Genomic DNA, 21,086 nt, shown 5'->3' on the forward strand with positions numbered 1-21,086 from the left:
ATAGACTGACAGACAGTTATATGGTTGCAGGTGGGGGCACTCACCATCCACTCACTCAATGTAGTGCTGCTCTTGGGTGGTTGCCCTTTCCTCTCTTCCTTCCTTCTTTCTTCTTATGTCTTTCTTTCTTTCATGCTTTCCTCTTCCTTCTTTCTGAGGGTGACTCTACACTAATTGACAAGCCAAATAGTTTCCTGTATGTCAGGAAACCATTTCCTATGCTGGGTGGTATCCATATAACCAACTTATGGCATCTAGTGGTTTAATAGGTAAACCCGCTCGTCCCGGAGACGTGAATTCACGTCCTCACATGATGTGCACTCATATCCTGGAGACGTAGATTAACGCGGCAACATTGCAAAGGACATTGCAAGGTCCCTAATTTGCACAATTTTCAATTTTCGCGGGTAATTTTTGGCAAGTATACACGGGACACCTTCCTCTACAAGATGCCAGGCAGGGACAATGCCTTACCCAGCATGACCTCCTCCCTCCCCCTGCATGACCTTTTCTCAGCAATTCACCTGTTATCAGTGACCTGGCCAGTAAAGCCATGTCATGCCACGGTACGAAATTCAGGGCCAGAGTGATTCCCCAATCGATGACAATGTGGAGGACAAACATTACAGTCAGAAATGATAATCAGGTAATGTGGCAAAAAAAGGTCAGGAATGGTAATGATTTAGTGAATGAAACAATGCTTATAATGCCTATATTACCGTTTGAAAACCAATATACTCTCGTACTACATATAAATTCGTACCAAATAAATAAATAAATACCGTTTATGAGTGGTGTAGAATAGTTATCCTCCCATTGAACTCGTTTTCTTTGTAGCCAGCCTGATAGAAAACCCTGTAAGGTAAGGACGTACTCCTACCTGGATCGAGTATTTTAAACCTCAGGTGAGCGATTTCTCTATGAATTTTCGATGTTTCTCACCAAAAGCGGATGCTTGAGCCAAAAAAAAAAAAAGGTCCAAAAAAGTCGGGACTGGGGTGTACCACTGCCCAGAAAACATCGGGATGGGCCCAACAGGATTCAGCCTGTTTCCATTCATATCCAAGGGTTGGTTGAGGTTTTATTGCTCATGTAATGCCACTCATGGATGAGTGAGGCTGGCCATTCTCATCTTAAATGTCAGGACGAACTTGCCTAGCCCTGGGCTTCTATGCTCCTCATGGGGCAACATAGGTTTAGATGATGGCTGGATTGCTCTCTCTCTCTCTCTCTCTCTCTCTCTCTCTCTAACATTCATGGGTTATCTATCTTTAACACCTATTGTGATAATAACCAGTGTTACCTCTAGGGATATCCGCAATATGTAAATGAACAAAAAAATATGTATGTTGAAATATATGGGCAAAATAAGTGTACTGCAGTCCTAATGGACATAGGTTCGAGTCACAGGAAGGGCAGGGAACAGTTTAAGGGTTTGAATTTCATAAAATGCGGATTTAAATGATCAAACATATTACCGGACAACATGGTGTAAAACCACCCCTGTTAGTTCCAATACACCAGACCTGTATGTAATTGCCCTAGCATGTACTCAACATGAACGGTAGGTGTTATTGCCAAGTGGTGACATGTGGAGGTGTATTTTATGTTGGTGGACTAGTTGGCCTTGGGATCAGGATGTGAAGCCTATGCCCAGAGTCGGACACATTATATATATATATATATATATATATATATATATATATGGTATATTTTTATATAAAAGTAGATCTCACTTGATCGTTGGAGTGTTAGACAGCTGAAGCAGCAGTGAGTTGGTCATGGACAGTGTGTGGCGGATGTCATCGAGACGGTGGAGAGGAAGGCGGGTGAGGACGAGGAGCTTTGTTGTCCACACCAGGAGGCGTCCTTTGAGGGACCACTTGGCAAAGGTGTCAAGGAACACTGGGTCATCACTCACCACAACTACCGTCACGGACCAGGACTTCAGTCGCAACTGGTGGTATCTTTATATTATTATTTTTTCTTACAATACTACGGGAACTTTCTTAAAGATTAAGCAGCCAAAACTTTAAGTTCTTAGCGACTTTAGTCATTCAAGACGCCATGTGGCGTTAAAAACATGCATCACAATTGTTCCTTTTTGGTCTTTAATGATGCTATTGTAGACTAAAGTCTTAGAATTTCATAATTCTGTATATGACTTCTCCAGTTACCCACCTCAGTGGTAGCTGGAGAGTGACCTGTCCAGTTACTCACTTCAGTAGTAACCTAATTGGCCTTCCCACCTCAGCAGTAACAAATTGGCCTACCTGGCGGGCTTGGGTGATCACCTGGGAAAGCCGGAACTGTGTTACATTAATGTTCTGGTTGTCTGCTACCACTTCAAATACCCCAACACCCCATGGCGCTCGAAGGTTTGTCACGTTACCAAACTGTGTAAATGGATGAACGGGGATTATTTAACATATGTAACAGGACTTGAGTCCATGAAAGTGCTGCAGCTGAACAATACTTTTAAATTCCAGATATGACTAACTAAAATGTCAGTTAATGTTTCATACATTTTCATATATACATAAATATAATGCTGGAACAATTAAAGTTCAAGTCTGCTCAAAAATAATATCAAACATATCATATTACGAATATCTTATCAGAGTACTTGTAAATTGTAATAGACAACCATATGGCCCATTGACTGACATTATGCTAGCTTCCGCGTTTTTGTTCTCACCTGTAGAAGATCCGATACCCATTTTCAATAGTTGATGGTCAAGTCTACGAGTAGTCAGGCTTGAGTGTAAATTTACGTAGGAACCAAGGAGACGCATTCCTATAGCATAGGTAAGGCTCATCGAATTCCATGCAACCGCGACTTATTTGAACTGTGAGATGAAACTGACTATTAAGTTCTGATGAATGTAATTTTTTAGTGTCATTGATAGAGAAGTTTCCATTATATTACTGAACATTATGAGTAACATGTGACAATTTTTCGACAGTCTTTGACAATAACACAATAATTTATGATATGGCGTGTCCACAACTTTAAAGTAAAACAGTACCTCCTGAAAAGGTATGAGGTAATACGGTTCAATATTAGGACTGCCCTTACTATGACCAGATAATGAGTCTGAACAGTGGAATAAAACATATGCGTAACAATATGACTTGATGGAAGAATGGCTGGCTTGGAATCATGTATATTACTACCTGCATCAACATTATTTTCTAGAATAACTGAAAGATGTAAAGCACAATAATAAAAAGTAGTGTGGTTATATGCTCGTATGCTGTAGTATGTAGTAAAACTGCTGATTTCATGATTAACTGGACACTGGGGCGGATTTACTTGGAGACCAGGGGTGTCATTTGGGGGGGGGGGCAGCGGGGGACCCTCGTCCCCCTAAACTTTCTGAGGGGGCCTCCAAATCAACTACAATTAATGAAAAAAAATTATAAGGTTAATATCGTAAAATCAAAAATAATTTGTATTTAGCCTCAATACGTTTGAGTGAAATATATATATATATATATATATATATATATATATATATATATATATATATATATATATATATATATATATATATATATATATATATATGTGTGTGTGTGTGTGTGTGTGTGTGTGTGTGTGTGTGTGTGTGTAAAATAATCACAGTAATTTACTAGGTATCTTAAAGGGTGTAAATGTAAATATGTTCCCAGCCCACTGTTCACTTAACTTGAGTATCGAGCTGCCTTTTTATTGCGTGCTGGCTAGCATTAAAAGCTTTTGTTTATCTTAGGAAGTACGTACATGTAGGTAGGAGAGTCTTAAGAGTTCATTTACATCAGTGGTTTCCATAGTGGGCGTTGCTTTACAGGTTGAACTTGACACTTTACAGGCATCATTCTAGAAAGTGGAAACATATAGTGTGTATATATATATATATATATATATATATATATATATATATATATATATATATATATATATATATATATATATATATATATATATATATATATATATTGTTACGGAACAGAGAAAGATAATGTACACTTTAAGTGAGAATACGAAGAGTCACTACTGTCCCGTAAAGTTCCAGGTTCAAAACAAAAGAGTTAGGTAAAATTACAAGTTAAAGTTTAATGCACAAACTAACAACAAAACATTCAGAACTCATAAGGATAATGTAATGGCAAATAAACAGGTTAAATATATGGTTAACTGCAATAGCCTCTATTAACACAAAATTAGCAAGAGTAAATTTATCTAAGTCAGCCCTGATAAAATGAGATACCAGATAATACTCAGTGAATGCCAGATAAATAATTACAGATACAAACTATTATCAAAAATGACTGACATAAAGAACCCTACATGAATTACAAAAACTTCACTAGGCCTACAAATTAAACTTATGCTATACAGTACAAGAAAAATGCATTAACAGTTATACTCAAATTACACACAGCTGCTAGATGGTTGGAGACTTCTTGAGCACTCACAATAATAATATCTGTACAGGGGAGGACAGAGATGTGAACAAAATGAGGAGCAGATCTAAGTGGCAATGATGCAGAGACTGAGCTCATTATATAGGGGCCAGCAGAGCCCGACACAACTTGTAATAAGGACGCGCAAATGAAGCGATGGGGACAAACGGTCGACAATCCCGCACTGAATAACAGAAAGGACGACTTACTCTACTATAACGGTAGAAGGGGGGACTGAGGCAGAACACGCTCGTGATCAAACATGCAGCATACTGTGCGTTAAAATTACACAAAGGATGATGAAATCATAGGCTATGTAACACCTCCCCACAAAGAAAAAAAGAAATTTACAAAGGAAATTTCTTATTACTCTAAAACAATCTGTCTAAAGTCTGGATAAGCAATCTGCAATAACATTTTCTTTCCCCTTGACATGTTGTATGTCTAATGAATACTCCTGAAGAAGTAGACTCCATCTTGTCAATCTCTGATTTTTATCTTTAAACTTACTAAGGAATTTCAGTGGGTTATGATCGGTATAAATGACTATGGGGTCAAAACCAGAACACAAATAAAATGAAAAATGCTGTAAAACCAAAATCAAGGCCAAAAGCTCTTTCTCAATAGTTGAGTAGTTCTTTTGAGGTGGAGTGAACTTCTTACTGTAATAAGATACAGGATGTTCAATACCCTGATCATCCTCTTGCAGCAAAACAGCCCCAGCTCCTGTATCACTTGCATCAACAGCCATCTTAAAAGGCTTAGCAAAATTTGGAGTAGCGAGCACTGGCTGACTTAATAGAATAGCTTTAAGTTTGTTGAAAGAGGATTCACAGTTATCGGTCCAGACAATTTCAACTCCCTTTTTCAGTAGGTCTGTAAGTGGTGATACAAGAATAGAAAAGTTAAGAACAAATCTCCTGTAATAACCTACCATTCCCAAAATCTTTGTAGCTCTTTCCTACTTTTAGGTCTGGGAAGATCACTTATAACCTGAACCTTAGCTCCTGGTGGTGCAACATGTCCATCACCAATTACATACCCAAGGTACTGAACTTTAGCTTGACCAAACTCACACTTTGATAAATTAGCTACAAGATTAGCCTGAACTAAACGGTCAAGAAATTTACTGACATGGCATAGATGATCTTTCCAGTTGTCACTGAAGATTAATACATCATCAATATAAACAACACACCCTGCCAAACCCTCTGTTACAACATTCATGAGCTTCTGAAATGTGGCTGGTGCATTCTTCATACCATACGGCATTACAGAACATGCAAAAGCCTTTCTTAGTGTTACAAAACATGAGATCTCCCTAGCACGTTCAGTCATAGGTACTTGCCAGTATCCCTTTAACAAATCAAACTTACATATGTACCTAGCCTTTCCGATCTTGTCTATGCAATCTTCTACACGAGGGAGAGAGTAAGTGTCTGTTTTAGTTATCTGATTAACACGTCTGTAGTCGATGCAAAGCCTATGTGACCCACCTGGCTTAGGGACTAGAGAGACAGGAGAACTCCACTCGCTCTGACAGGGCTCAATCATCTTGTGGTCCAACAGGTAGCCAAGCTCCTTCTGGATGAGAGGAACTTTCACTGGGTTCACACGGTAAGGAGGCAATTTAATTGGCTTTGCGTCTCCAACATCGACATCATGCATCAACACAGTAGTTCTTCCTGGAGTGGCACGGAACACTTGCGGGTACTCCTGCAGTAATGCCGAAAACTCCTGCCTTTCCTTGGGAGGTAGATGAGAAAGCTTAGTCTGGAGATCATTCATGATATCAGGATTCTTCCCCAAACTATCACTCAGGCTCATGCTGCATGGGAGAACTTCACTTGTAGACTCGGGTGGAACAGCTACAGTGCAGACTGGATTATTTTCGTCCCGCCTGTGATATAACTTTAGCATGTTGATGTGACATAGTTGCTTGCTCTTTCTACGATCTGGTGTGGCGATGACATAGTTGACATCACTGAGTTTCTTCTCCACGAAATAAGGGCCACTAAACTTGGCTTGAAGAGGTTGCCCATGAACTGGTAGCAGAATCAAAACCTGATCTCCTGGCTGAAAGTGGCGTAACCTGGACTTCTTGTCATACCAAGTCTTCATCTTCTCCTGAGCAGCTCCTAAATTCTCTCTCGCCAGCTGTAAAGCAGTGGACAGCCGTTCTTTGAACTTCATCACATACTCCAGCAGGTTGACGTCATCTTCCTCCGACAGCCAGCATTCCTTGAGTAACTTAAGGGGTCCTCTTACTTCATGGCCAAACAGTAGTTCAAAAGGTGAGAAGCCCAGTGATTCATTTGGAGATTCTCTTGCGGCAAACACAACGAATGGGAGACCTTTATCCCAGTCTTTCTGATGTTCCAAACAGTATTTCTTGAGCATCGATTTGAGTGTTTGATGATATCTCTCCAACGCTCCTTGGGTCTGGGGATGGTAAGCTGAAGACGTGATCTGGGTGATGCCCAACTCTTTCAGAGACTGCTTGAAAACGTTTGACATGAAATTACTTCCCGGTCCGACTGCACCTCCCTGGGCAGACCAAACTTTGTGAAGAACCCCAGCATTTCCTTAACCACGTTCTTTGCTGAGATGTTTCTATGGGAATGGCTTCAGGATAACGAGTAGCCATATCAATCATGGTCAACACATAAGAAAATCCTGAAGAAGTCTTAGGAAGAGGGCCCACAATATCCACCAACACACGGGTGAAAGGCGCCTCAAAAGGAGGAATGGGAACTAGAGGTGCAACCTTTTCGGTCTGATTACACTTCCCCACAACTTGACAAGTGTGACAAGACTTACAATACCAGGAAACATCCCTGAAGATACCTGGCCAGTAGAAGTGTTTCAAAATGCGTGCCACAGTCTTCCTCACTCCAAGGTGTCCTGCCAAACTGGAATCATGAGCCACTCTAATGATATCCTGCCTACAAACACGAGGGATGACAACTTGATGTACAACCTCCCATTCACAGTCGGCTGTTGCTGTTGGGGGTCTCCACTTCCTCATAAGTACCCCTGACTTTACATAATAACATGTAGAAGCACCGGCTGACTCTTCTTCACTGTAAGCAGAGTTAGCTAGACCTTTCAACTCAGGGTCAGCAACCTGCAACTCAACCAACTCTTGACGAGACAAATTATCAACACTACGGGGTACTGCCTCATCTGGTGAGTGGTCCAAATTAGCAAGAAAAGTGTCAGCTAGGATAACATCATCATCATCATTATCCTCTAAATCACCAGTAACTTTAGACTTAGCCCTAGTGACAGCACATGCAGGGAAAAACATCAGGGACATCACAATCCTGGGCCGCAGCCACTGGCTCACTAGACAACTGAGGAGCTGGACACACTTGGCTTCCACCAATATCATTTCCAAGTAAGAAAGTTACACCTGACATTGGGAGTGTCTCAACCAACCCAACCATAACAGAACCATTAACAAAACCAGACTCTAAATTCACTCTGCACAGAGGGACGGAGAAGTAATTATTCCCTACACCTTGTAAGATTACAGTTTCATCAGAGGAATTAACATTAGAGCCTAGAACACTGGTCAGCATAAGGGATTGGCAAGCACCTGTATCACGATATATTTGAACTGATTTCCTGTCATTACTGTCCAGAGGACTGACAAAACCATCAGACAGGAAATTAGCACATGAACTCTTGAGAGTGTCACCCACGTTACTGCTCAAAAGAGGAGCTCCATCATGAGAATTTAAGTTACCCCTCAAAGCAGGTTCAGTTAACTCAATTAAAGAATTCTGGGAACTCTCAAGAGTGGACACTAGACCAATTGACTGAATATTTAAAGACTCCTTTTTGTTCACATCACGCTGTCTCCTGAAACATCTCTCCGTAGTATGACCCAAGCTTACTACAATAAGTACATTTACTTTTCTGAAATCTAGAGGTGAAGCTGGTATTTACTTCCTGAGAAACATCATCTTTATTCTCTTTCCTGTTACCTGTACTCTGAGTAGAGGCAACGTACTTACTCTCAGCTTTCCCTTTTTCTCTAGAATATCTCTTGTGAGTGAGAACATACTCATCAGCTAAAACTGCAGCATCAGACAAATTATCTATTCTTTTCTCATCAAGATATAGGCTTACATCTTTATAAATACACCTTTTGAAGTCCTCCAGCAAAATCATCTGCTTAAATTTGTCAAAATCAGAATCCACATTCTTAGAATTTAACCACTGCTCTAACAAATCTTCTTTGATTCTTGCATACTCAACATGGGATTGCTTATCTTGCTTGTAAGTTGTCCTAAATTTTACTCTATAAGCTTCAGGAACAAGCTCATAGGCCTTAAGAATCAAGCTCTTAACTACATCATAATTATCAGATTGATCCTGAGGCAAAGATGCATAAGTTACTTGAGCTTTACCGGTGAGAACAGTTTGAAGGAGTACTGGCCAATACTCCTTAGGCCAATTAAAACCTGTAGCTACCCTCTCAAACAACTGAAAATACTTTGTTAAATCAGATTCATTAAAAGGAGGGACAAGTTTAACATTTTTAGCCACATCAAAATCATCAGAGCAAGATGATCCAGTTCCACCTTGTTTCATGCGATACTCATGGTCTGCCTGAATCCTGGCAAGCTCAATTTGTGCCTGAGCCCGTACCTCTGCCTCTTGAATACGAGCATTTGCCTCCTTAACATCAGCCTCCTTAGCACGTGCTTGAAATTCAGCTTCCTTCACACGAGCCTCCTGCAGGGCTAGCTGTAACTTAGCTAATTCAATCTGCGTTTGCTCATTTGGAGGAGTTACATTAAACAAGCTTTTATTAATCATGCCAACAATTTGATCTTTAGAATGATGAGAGTGAACTGCAATTCCCAATTGTTGAGCAACAAGCTTAAGTTCATTCTTTGTTCTGTTTTCTATATCACACACTGTTTGCACATTTGACAAAAAATCTTTGGCTTCATCAAGTGTAGAAATAGTAGCCATCATGAATATATCACAGTCACAAAATATCAAGCAATATCCTTATGATAATATCCTGAATATCCTGATATGAGGTCGCCAAATTTATGTTACGGAACAGAGAAAGATAATGTACACTTTAAGTGAGAATACGAAGAGTCACTACTGTCCCGTAAAGTTCCAGGTTCAAAACAAAAGAGTTAGGTAAAATTACAAGTTAAAGTTTAATGCACAAACTAACAACAAAACATTCAGAACTCATAAGGATAATGTAATGGCAAATAAACAGGTTAAATATATGGTTAACTGCAATAGCCTCTATTAACACAAAATTAGCAAGAGTAAATTTATCTAAGTCAGCCCTGATAAAATGAGATACCAGATAATACTCAGTGAATGCCAGATAAATAATTACAGATACAAACTATTATCAAAAATGACTGACATAAAGAACCCTACATGAATTACAAAAACTTCACTAGGCCTACAAATTAAACTTATGCTATACAGTACAAGAAAAATGCATTAACAGTTATACTCAAATTACACACAGCTGCTAGATGGTTGGAGACTTCTTGAGCACTCACAATAATAATATCTGTACAGGGGAGGACAGAGATGTGAACAAAATGAGGAGCAGATCTAAGTGGCAATGATGCAGAGACTGAGCTCATTATATAGGGGCCAGCAGAGCCCGACACAACTTGTAATAAGGACGCGCAAATGAAGCGATGGGGACAAACGGTCGACAATCCCGCACTGAATAACAGAAAGGACGACTTACTCTACTATAACGGTAGAAGGGGGGGACTGAGGCAGAACACGCTCGTGATCAAACATGCAGCATACTGTGCGTTAAAATTACACAAAGGATGATGAAATCATAGGCTATGTAACAATATATATATATATATATATATATATATATATATATATATATATATATATATATATATATATATATATATATATGTGTGTGTGTGTGTGTGTGTGTGTGTGTGTGTGTGTGTTCCACTTTATAGGATGATGATGCTTGTAGAGCTTCAAGTTCTTCAACCTGTAAAGTAACCGACAATACTGACTTAGCCACTACATCATCCCCTAGTCAAGACTCAGATTTGTTTCCTGTTGAACCAGAAGTCACATTAGCATATACTGTTGCACTGAACCAAGATCAAAAAGATACAAAAGACAGTCCGTCCACATCACAAACTCAAGCGGCTCGAGTAGTTGATATATCTAAGTCCCCCTGTGATACACCCAATCAACCAAAATTGCCACGCTACTCAAGCAATCAGAATACCGGGACATTTAGGAGTCCCTATTTTGATATCTTTTCTTAGTTAGAATACTCGGTCTCGCAAGATGCGTGTTACTGCTCTCCATTTAGGCACTATGCTGGAGCATTTGTTCGTAAGGGAGAGGGACTAGGTAGGAGACCTTTTATTGATGCTGGAACAAGGAAATGGAAGGATATCAGTACCCATCTCAAACAACATCAGGCATTAATAGTATTATAGCTTGATCTGATTTCAAGGATATTCAGTCAAGGTGCACTCAGTCTGTAGCATCTTCTCTATCTTCAGCTAGGCTACAAGAAATTGAGGACAACAGGGAACATGTAGCTAAAGTTAATTTTAAAAGTCATTATATTACTGGGAAGGCAAGGCCTGTCTTTTCGTTAACATAATGAGGGTGGTGATACATTAAATTCAGGATATTTTGTTGAAATTCTTCACCTAATTGCTGAAACAAATCGCTCTCTAAAACAAACGTTAGAATGTCGATATGGTCATTACACAAGTCCTCAATACCAGAGTGAGTTGATATCAGTTGTTGGAAGACACATCAAGGACACAATTTGTGCTGAAGCACAAGAAACTACGTACTTTTCAGTTATGGTTGATGAAAGGAAATACTTGTCAAAAAAAGGAACAGATGCCTATTCTTCTGCGGTACTTTAGTAAGAGTATTGTGAAGGAACGTGTCATTGGAACCTATCACATGGAAAAAGTTGGTACTGCAAGTTTAGCTTTCATATATAAGGAGATAGAATAACCTGGTTTAATTTGGTCTGTGTGACTCAGTGTTATGATGGTGCTAGTGTAATGAGTAAACACTCAAGCGGGGTTCAAGCAAGACTACGGGATAAAATTTCCCAAGCAGTATACATGCACTGCCATGCACACGGGCTGAATTTAGCACTGGGCGACTGCATAAAGAACACCAGTGGCATCTCTTCATTTTTTTCGGTTATTAACACACTTTACACATTTATTACTAACACTAACACAGGGAATCAACTTTTCGTAGACACAGAAAGCAGAAGATATTCAGGTTTTGACACTAGAAAGACCTACTGTAACTACAGTAGATGATCTTACTATTATAGGTCAGTATGAAAGGTTAAGCATCGCTATAGAAGTTTGCTATCAGTGCTTCATACAGCTCCAGAGGGTTCTGATTCAGATGCTTCAGCAGAAGCAAATGGACTGTACAAAAATTTAGAGTCTTTCAGATTCGTAATGGATCTACTTATTATTGAACAAGTCCTTAGAGTTACCAGTAATTTGTCGGATCAGATGCAAGCAAAGGAAGCCTTACTATCTGAAGCTTGCTCTCTCACACAGTCAAAAATTAAGGAAATGCGGGTCTTGAGAACGGACGTGGCTTTCTCTGATATTTTTGACAAAACTAAAGATTTTGCTTCAACATATGAGGCAGATACCAACTTGGAAAATTCAAATCAGTTGAGCAGACCTAAGAGAATTGAGAAGGTATCATCAGGACTAAAGAGCTTCTTAACTGATTCAGCTTTAGGGAGAAATGAGGCGAATGCTTGTATTGCTCCGAAGACTGAAACCAAAAGAACCTATTTTGATAGATTGATTTCTCTCAGAGCTTGATATTCGCTTCACACAAAACATGCCCCTAATAGAAGCAATGAATTCATTTCATTGCAGTTCCAGAGACTTTCTAGAATATGAAAAGTTTTTATTATAGTACAGTCTTACAAAGATATACACATAGATGAAATTCTTCTAGTTTCCCAAATATCTGTCGCAGAAGACATTTTATAAGTAAGATTGACAAGCCAAAGAATCTGTTTGAATTATACGAAGTCAAACCATTAGATTATGCGTATTCAGAAATAGTGAAAGTTGTCAAAATTATTGTCACCCTTCCAGTAACTGCAAGCAATGAACGACTTTTTTCAGTACTTAGCATAGTCAAGACACATCTAAGATCCTCAATGAGAAATGATCGCTTAAGTGACTTGCTACGTATGGCCTCAGAAAAGGAACTTGTTAAAAATCTTAACTTTAACACCCTGGTTGATAACTTTGCAAGCAGAGATCACGGAGATATCCACTGTTGCAGTAGTTTATTCATTTTTCAATTCAATAAATATATGTAGTTTAGTTTTCAATTTCCTCCAATGAATTCTGAGATTAATATACTCTTCTTACGTGAGCGTCTTCCAAATTTAAAAACCATCATTTTATTTCTCCCACCTCTAAGTGTAGAGCTTACTTTTTCACATTACTTTCTATGGTTCATGGTATATTGGGGGCTAGTAAGCTAAAAGCTTTCCATTTTTAATTCAGTTACAAGCTGACATCTTTTCATTCACAATTTTACAGTCATTATCTTAATTCATTAGGCTATAAGAATGAAGTCAGTTTAAGCTTTCACCAATACAAATATTTTAATTGCTGTTTCGTCTATTATCCAAGTTCATTAGCATATAATGCAATGATATGTACTTTACCATGCACTTTATATTACATATTCATCTTCATACAAACATACTGCCAGTGCTTCAATATGCATTAGTGTGTGTATCAGGAAGTAATTGGTTTAACAAATAATTATATACAGTATATACATTTGTTTACTGCTCGCTCGCCACGCCACCCATGTGGGAAGGTGGGAGTAGAGGGGCCTTCTAAATAGCCTATGGCCCCCCCCCCCCCAAGGAAAATTGAAATGGCGCCCCTGTTGGAGACTGATGAGGCAGAAGCCTCAGGCCCAAAGCTGGTAGGAGCCCACACACACAAAAATAGAATGAATTTACACACACACACACACACACACACACACACACACACACACATTGATGAGGCAGAAGCCTCAGGCCCAAAGCTGGTGTAGACACTTTGCATATATTGTACTAGTGGACGAGCCGTAGTTATACGTGAGTAGATATGTAAGTAGATAATCTTAGTTCCCTCTGTCATGCAATGACAGGAGAGGTAAAGATGAGTATGGGACAATTTACAGTTTTATTCCATTGAAAAGATTAACTAAAGTCTATCACACACGAGTGAAGTATGTGAGTAGCGTCCTGCTTGCTACCTCTCAGCCTGCCTCTTTTCTCCTCCTCGCTCTCTTTCTCGACAACCTCTTGTCCCTGTCTCTCTCTCTCTTCTCCTCTCTGTTTCCTCCTTTCTTGTATAGGAGAGCTTGTATCACGTGTACTGGACGTTCATTAGAATCTTCTAGAAGCCTGTGTGTCTGTGTGTATATAGTGTTTCCGGTAACACATTGCAGTCTTGCATTCCTCAGAGAAAACTGCATTTATGTTCCTCTCTATTATGCATTGTATTATGATAATTTAGAGTCCTGACACTGGTAGGGGCCCACAAAAAAACAAATGAATGAATGAATTCACACACACACACACACACACACACACACACACACACACACACACACACACACACACACACACACACACACACACATACAGACACACACACACACACACACACACACACACACACACACACACACACACACACACACACACACACACACACACACACACACCTCGGAGGGCCCAATACCTGCTCAGGGCCTCAACAAGATGGGCAGATTCGCATGGCCATGTGGAATGTGAGAGGTGTGAATGAGGACAACAAGAGGGTGGAAGTGGTGAATGTGTTCAACAGTGTGAGATACGCCGTGATGGCATTGTGTGAAACAGAGAAAAGAGGGTGTGAATTGGAGGAGTGGGAGGGTTTGAAATGTATAAGATTGAACATTAAAGGATGAGAAAGATGCAAGGAATGAGTTGCTTTGTTGAAAAAAAAAAAGAGGTGTGGCAGAGTGGAATAAGAGATTACAAACATGTCAGCTCGAGATGTATGTATCTCAAGTTCAAGTTTGATCGTAGCGTATGCATCGAGTGATGACAGGAGTGAGAGAGAGAAAGACAGGTTTTGGGATGAGCTGGATGAAGCAGTGGGAGAAATGCCCAGGAGCTATAAAGTAATCGTAATGGGCGATAGGAATGGATGAGGAGGCACTGGTTCTGAGGATAACATAATGGGCTGTAATGGAGTACCAAGAGAAAATGAAACTGGTAAGCGACTGAAGGATATGTGTCAGGAAAGAAGGTTGTGCATTTGTAACTCGTATTTCAATCACAGAGATCCACATAAATATACATGGATATGGAGGGGCCGGGGATCGTGTTGAAAGGAGCCTGTTTGATTACATACCCGTAGAGAGGTCGATGCTGGGAATAGTTGCTGGCCGTGAGAGGACGATGTGACGATGTAGAGGTCTGTCAGATCATATGATTGTGATATGCAAGAACAAGCTGAGAGGAGTGAGGTGGACCAAGAGAGAGAGGAGCAGTCAGGCAGAAAGACTGAAAGTCGAGATGCTGAGGATAAAAGAAATGGCAGATGAATGTGACCAAAGTACGGAAGGAGTTAGAATCAGTGAATTGAAATTAAATGGGTCTGGACAGCCTGTGGCATGCATATAGGAATTGCTTGGTTAGGAATGTTAAAGCAGTGCGTGGTGTGGCAAGAGTAACAACAAAAAAGAATGGTACGGCATGGTGGGATGAAGATTTTAACGGAGCAGTGGAGGAAAAGACGAAGAAGTGGCTAGAGTGGTTACAGGACAAGGGGTTAGCTGAAATAAGAACTGAATATATTGAGAGAAAGAAGCACGTAATGAGACTAATGAAAAGGAAAAGGAATGAGGTAAATGATGATTTAGGAAGAAAAATGACTGCAAACTACTTTGAAAATAGGACGTTATTTCGGAAACAGGTGCAGAAATGTACAAGTGACTTTGGAAAGGAATGTGTATGTGTGAAGGATGTCGGTGGTAGATTATTAAATCATGGGGATGAAGGACCAGATGGAAAGAATATTTTGAAAGCCTGATGAATGGAAATAGAAAGAGCAGAGCCACTGTAAATATGATTCGTTGGGTGAGGGTGCAGAGAAGGAATGCAGTGCCAGGAAACGTGACACACGCACAGGTGAACAGCTATGTGAAGTGGCTGAAAAATAGGAAAGCAGCTGGGGTTGATGAGGTGTCCGCAGAGATGATTAAGTGTAGTGAAGAGTGTGGAATGAAGTGCTTGTTGGAGATATGTAAGATGGCATGGGTGAGTGAATCTGTGCCAGCAGAGAGGAAAAAGTCTGTGATTGTACCCTTGCACAAGAATAAAGGTGAGCGAAGTGAGTACAAGAATGATCGTGGCATAAGTTTATTGAGTGATGTAGAGCAGGGATATGGAAGTATTATTACAGAGGAAGTTAGATATCAGTAGTCCCAGTGAGTGATGAAAAGGGTGGCGTTACGAATGGTAGAAGATGTGTGGATTAAATAAAATTTTGCAGTAAGACAGATAGTGGAAAAGGCTTGTGAGATGGACTATTAGGTGTTTTTGGCACTCAGAGATGTGGAAAATACATACGACAAAGTAGACAGAGAAGGACTGTGGAAGGTTCTGCACATGTATGGTGTAAATGGTAGGCTGCAAGTTCCCGTCAAGAGTTTTTATGAAGGTGATGAAGCATGTTTAAGGGAAATTGGCATCTAAGTGAATGGTTCACCATCAGAGTCGGCGTGCGACGAGATTGTATAATGTCCTCATGGCTGTTCAATATATATATATATATATATATATATATATATATATATATATATATATATATATATATATATATATATATACATTTATGTGTCCGACTCTGGGCAAAGGCCCAGGGCCTATTTCTTGGGGGTAGTGGCCTATCCCAAGGCCCAGTAGTCCTCCTACACCTCCACATGTCACCATTTCGGCGCTAACACCCACCGTTCATATTGAATAGATGCTAGGGCTGTCTCATACAGGACTGTGTACTGGTATTAGCGGGGGTACTTTTACGACATGTCGGCGGGTTATCTGGTAGATCAGGAAAGTCTGTTTTTTGGGAAATTCAAATCCTTAAACTGTTCCCTGCCCCAGCCGGGATTCGATCCTGAGTCCAGTAGGACTGCAAGCCGCCTCTTTACCGATTCAGCCACCGCCTATATATATATATATATATATATATATATATATATATATATATATATATATATATATATATATATATATATATATATATATAAATCTAATGTACAGTACGCTGCATGTTTGATCACGATTCGCCTCGTGGCTTCCATAGTGACCAGGCATGCGTGTTCTACCTCACTCCCTACTTCTCCCACTTATAGTAGAGTGAGTCGTTCTTTCTGTTGTTCAGAGCGGGGTTGTTGGCTCTTTGCCCTCTGTGCCTTCATTTGCGCGTCCGTCTTGCAAGTTGAATCAAGCTCTGCTGGCCCTTATATAATGAGCCCAGTCTCTGCATTAGTTGCCACTTAGATCTACTCCTCATTTTGTTCACATCTCTGTCCTCCCCTGTATAGTGTATTATTATTTTTATGAGTGCTCAGGAAGTCTCCAGCCATCTAGCTGATGTATAATTTGAGTATAAGTGTTATTACCATTTTTCTTGTACTATATAGCCTGGGGCGTTGATTCGCGGGCCTGGTAAGGTTTTTGTGATTCATGTAAACTTTTTAATGTCAGCCAGTGTGAGTAGTATTTTGTATCTGTGATAAAATTATATCTTACTTTAACTGAGCATTATCCGGTTTTCTCATTTTATCAGGGCTGACTTAGATAAATTTGTTCTTGCTAAATTCGTGTTAATAGAGGCTATTGCAGTTAACCATATATGTAACCTGTTTTGCCATTACATTATCCTTATGAGTCCTGAATGTTTAGTTGTTAGTTTGAGCATTAAACTTTAACTTGTAATTTTACCTAACTCTTTTGTTTTGAACCTGGAACTTTGCGGGACAGTAGTGATTTTAGTATTCTCACTTGAAGTGTTCATTATCTCTCTCTTTTCCGTAACATAAATTTGGCGACCTCTTATAATTAATAAGGATATTGCTTGATATTTTGTGACTGTGATTTATTCATGATGTCTACTATTACTACTCTTGATGTAGCCAAGGATTTTTTGTCAAATGTGCAAACAGTGTGTGATGTAGAAAACAGAACAAAGAATGAACTTAAGCTTGTTGCTCAACAATTGGGAATTGCTGTTCGCTCTCATCATTCTAAAGATCAAATTGTTGACATGATTAATAAAAGCTTGTTTAATGTAACTCCTCCAGATGAGCACACGCAGATTGAAATAGCTAAGTTACAGCTAGCCCTGCAGGAGGCTCGTGTTAAGGAGGCTGAGTTACAGGCACGTGCTAAGGAGGCTGAGTCTGAGGCTAAGGAGGCTGAGTCTCAGGTTCGTATTCAGGAGGCACAGGCACAGGCTCAGGCACAAATTGAACTTACTAGGATTCAGGCAGACCATGAGTATCGCATGAAACAAGGTGGAACTGGATCATCTAGCTCTGATGATTTTGATGTGGCTAAAAATGTTAAACTTGTCCCTCCTTCTAATGAATCTGATTTAACAAAGTATTTTCAGTTGTTTGGGAGGGTAGCTACAGGTTTTAATTGGCCCAAAATGTATTGGCCAGTACTCCTACAGAGTGTTCTCACCGGTAAAGCTCAAGTAACTTATGCATCTTTGCCTCAGGATCAATCTGATAATTATGATGTAGTTAAGAGCTTGATTCTTAAGGCCAATGAGCTTGTTCCTGAAGCCTATAGAGTAAAATTTAGGACAACTTATAAGCAAGATAAGCAATCCCATGTTGAGTATGCAAAAATCAAAGAAGATCTGTTAGAGCAGTGGTTAAATTTTAAGAATGTAAATTCTGATTTTGATAAATTTAAGCAGATGATTTTGCTGGAAGACTTCAAAAGGTGTATTAATAAAGATGTAAGCCTATATCTTGATGAGAAAAGAATAGATAATTTGTCTGATTCTGCAGTTTTAGCTGATGAATATGTTCCCACTCACAAAAGATATTCGAAAGAAAAAAGGAAAGCTGAGAGTAAGTACGTTGCCTCTACTCAGAGTACAGGTAACAGGAAAGAGAATAAAGATGATGTTTCTCAGGAAGGAAATACCAGCTCCACCTCTAGATTTCAGAAAAGTAAATGTACTCATTGTAGTAAGCTTGGTCATACTACGGAGAAATGTTTCAGGAGACAGCGTGATGTGAACAAAAAGGAGTGTTTAAATATTCAGTCAATTGGTCTAGTGTCCCCTCTTGAGAGTTCCCAGAATTCTTTAACCGAGTTAACTAACCCTGCTTTGAGGGGTAAATTAAATTCTCATGATGAAGCTCCTCTTTTGAGCAGTAACGTGGGTGACACTCTCAAAAGTTCATGTGCTAATTTCCTGTCTGATGGTTTTGTCAGTCCTCTGGACAATAATGACAGGAAATCAGTTAAAATATATCGTGATACAGGTGCTTGCCAATCCCTTATGCTGACCATTGTTCTAGGCTCTAATGTTAATTCCTCTGATGAAACTGTAATCTTACAAGGTGTAGGGAATAATTACTTACCTGTCCCTCTGTGCAGAGTGAATTTAGAGTCTGGTTTTGTTAATGGTTCCGTTATGGTTGGGTTGGTTGAGACACTCCCAATGTCAGGTGTAACTTTCTTACTTGGAAATGATATTGGTGGAAGTCAAGTGTGTCCAGCTCCTCAGTTGTCTAGTGAGCCAGTGGCTGTGTCCCAGGATTGTGATGTCCCTGATGTGTTCCCTGCATGTGCTGTCACTAGGGCTAAGTCTAAAGTTACTGGTGATTTAGAGGATAATGATGATGATGATGTTATCGTAGCTGACACTTTTCTTGCTAATTTGGACCACTCACCAGATGAGGCAGTACCCCGTAGTGTTGATAATTTGTCTCGTCAAGAGTTGGTTGAGTTGCAGGTTGCTGACCCTGAGTTGAAAGGTCTAGCTAACTCTGCTTACAGTGAAGAAGAGTCAGCCGGTGCTTCTACTTGTTATTATATAAAGTCAGGAGTACTTATGAGAAAGTGGAGACCCCCAACAGCATCAGCCGACTGTGAATGGGAGGTTGTACATCAAGTTGTCATCCCTCGTGTTTGTAGGCAGGATATCATTAGAGTGGCTCATGATTCCAGTTTGGCAGGACACCTTGGAGTGAGGAAGACTGTGGCACGCATTTTGAAACACTTCTACTGGCCAGGTATCTTCAGAGATGTTTCCTGGTATTTTAAGTCTTGTCACATCTGTCAAGTTGTGGGGAAGTGTAATCAGACCGAAAAGGTTGCACCTCTAGTTCCCATTCCTCCTTTTGAGGTGCCATTCACCCGTGTGTTGGTGGATATTGTGGGCCCTCTTCCTAAGTTAGGAAGAGGGCCCACTCTGCACAGAGGGACAGACAAGTAATTATTCCATACACCTTGTAAGATTACAGTTTCATCAGATGAATTAACATTAGAGCCTAGAACACTGGTCAGCATAAGGGATTGGCAAGCACCTGTATCACGATATATTTTAACTGATTTCCTGTCATTATTGTCCAGAGGACTGACAAAACCATCAGACAGGAAATTAGCACATGAACTCTTGAGAGTGTCACCCACGTTACTGCTCAAAAGAGGATTTTCTTATGTGTTGACCGTGATTGATATGGCTACTCGTTATCCTGAAGCCATTCCACTTAGAAATATCTCAGCAAAGAACGTGGTTAAGGAAATGCTAGGGTTCTTCACCAAGTTTGGTCTGCCCAAGTAGGTACAGTCAGACTGGGGAAGTAATTTCATGTCAAATGTTTTCAAGCAGTCTTTGAAAGAGTTGGGCATCACCCAGATCACGTCTTCAGCTTACCATCCCCAGACCCAAGGAGCGTTGGAGAGATATCATCAAACACTCAAATCGATGCTCAGGAAAAATACTGTTTGGAACATCAGAAAGACTGGGATAAAGGTCTTCCATTCGTTGTATTTGCCGCAAGAGAATCTCCAAATGAATCACTGGGCTTCTCACCCTTTGAACTACTGTTTGGCCATGAAGTAAGAGGACCCCTTAAGCTACTCAAGGAATGCTGGCTGTCGGAGGAAGATGATGTCAACCTGCTGGAGTATGTGATGAAGTTCAAAGAATGGCTGTCCACTGCTTTACAGCTGGCGAAAGAGAATTTAGGAGCTGCTCAGGAGAAGATGAAGACTTGGTATGATAAGAAGTCCAGGTTATGCCACTTTCAGCCAGGAGATCAGGTTTTGATTCTGCTACCGGTGCATGGGCAACCTCTTCAAGCAAAGTTTAGTGGTCCTTATTGCGTGGAGAAGAAACTCAGTGATGTCAACTATGTCATCGCCACACCAGATCGTAGAAAGAACAAACAACTTTGTCACATCAACATGCTAAAGTTATATCACAGGCAGGACGAAAATAACCCAGTCTGCACTGTAGCTGTTCCACCCGAGTCTGCAAGTG

General features: G+C 40.0%; 1 protein-coding gene across 1 annotated transcript in view; it reads right to left on the reverse strand.

Annotated features, from left to right (window-relative positions):
• LOC145402684 (uncharacterized) overlaps window positions 1-3,814 on the reverse strand; it is a 64,687-nt gene extending 60,873 nt beyond the window's left edge. Inside the window, exons 1-3 of the mRNA XM_080274658.1 lie at window positions 3,767-3,814; window positions 2,274-2,396; window positions 1,737-1,957 (exon numbers count right to left, since the gene is read on the reverse strand). Coding sequence (XP_080130784.1) covers window positions 1,737-1,957; window positions 2,274-2,396; window positions 3,767-3,814 — 392 coding nt within the window. The remainder of the gene's footprint in view (window positions 1-1,736; window positions 1,958-2,273; window positions 2,397-3,766) is intronic.
• Window positions 3,815-21,086: the final 17,272 nt, after the last annotated feature.

Source organism: Coenobita brevimanus, chromosome 58, assembly GCF_032717465.1.
Source record: "Coenobita brevimanus isolate Jiangsu-jjx chromosome 58, ASM3271746v2, whole genome shotgun sequence".
Lineage (NCBI taxonomy): Eukaryota > Metazoa > Arthropoda > Malacostraca > Decapoda > Coenobitidae > Coenobita > Coenobita brevimanus.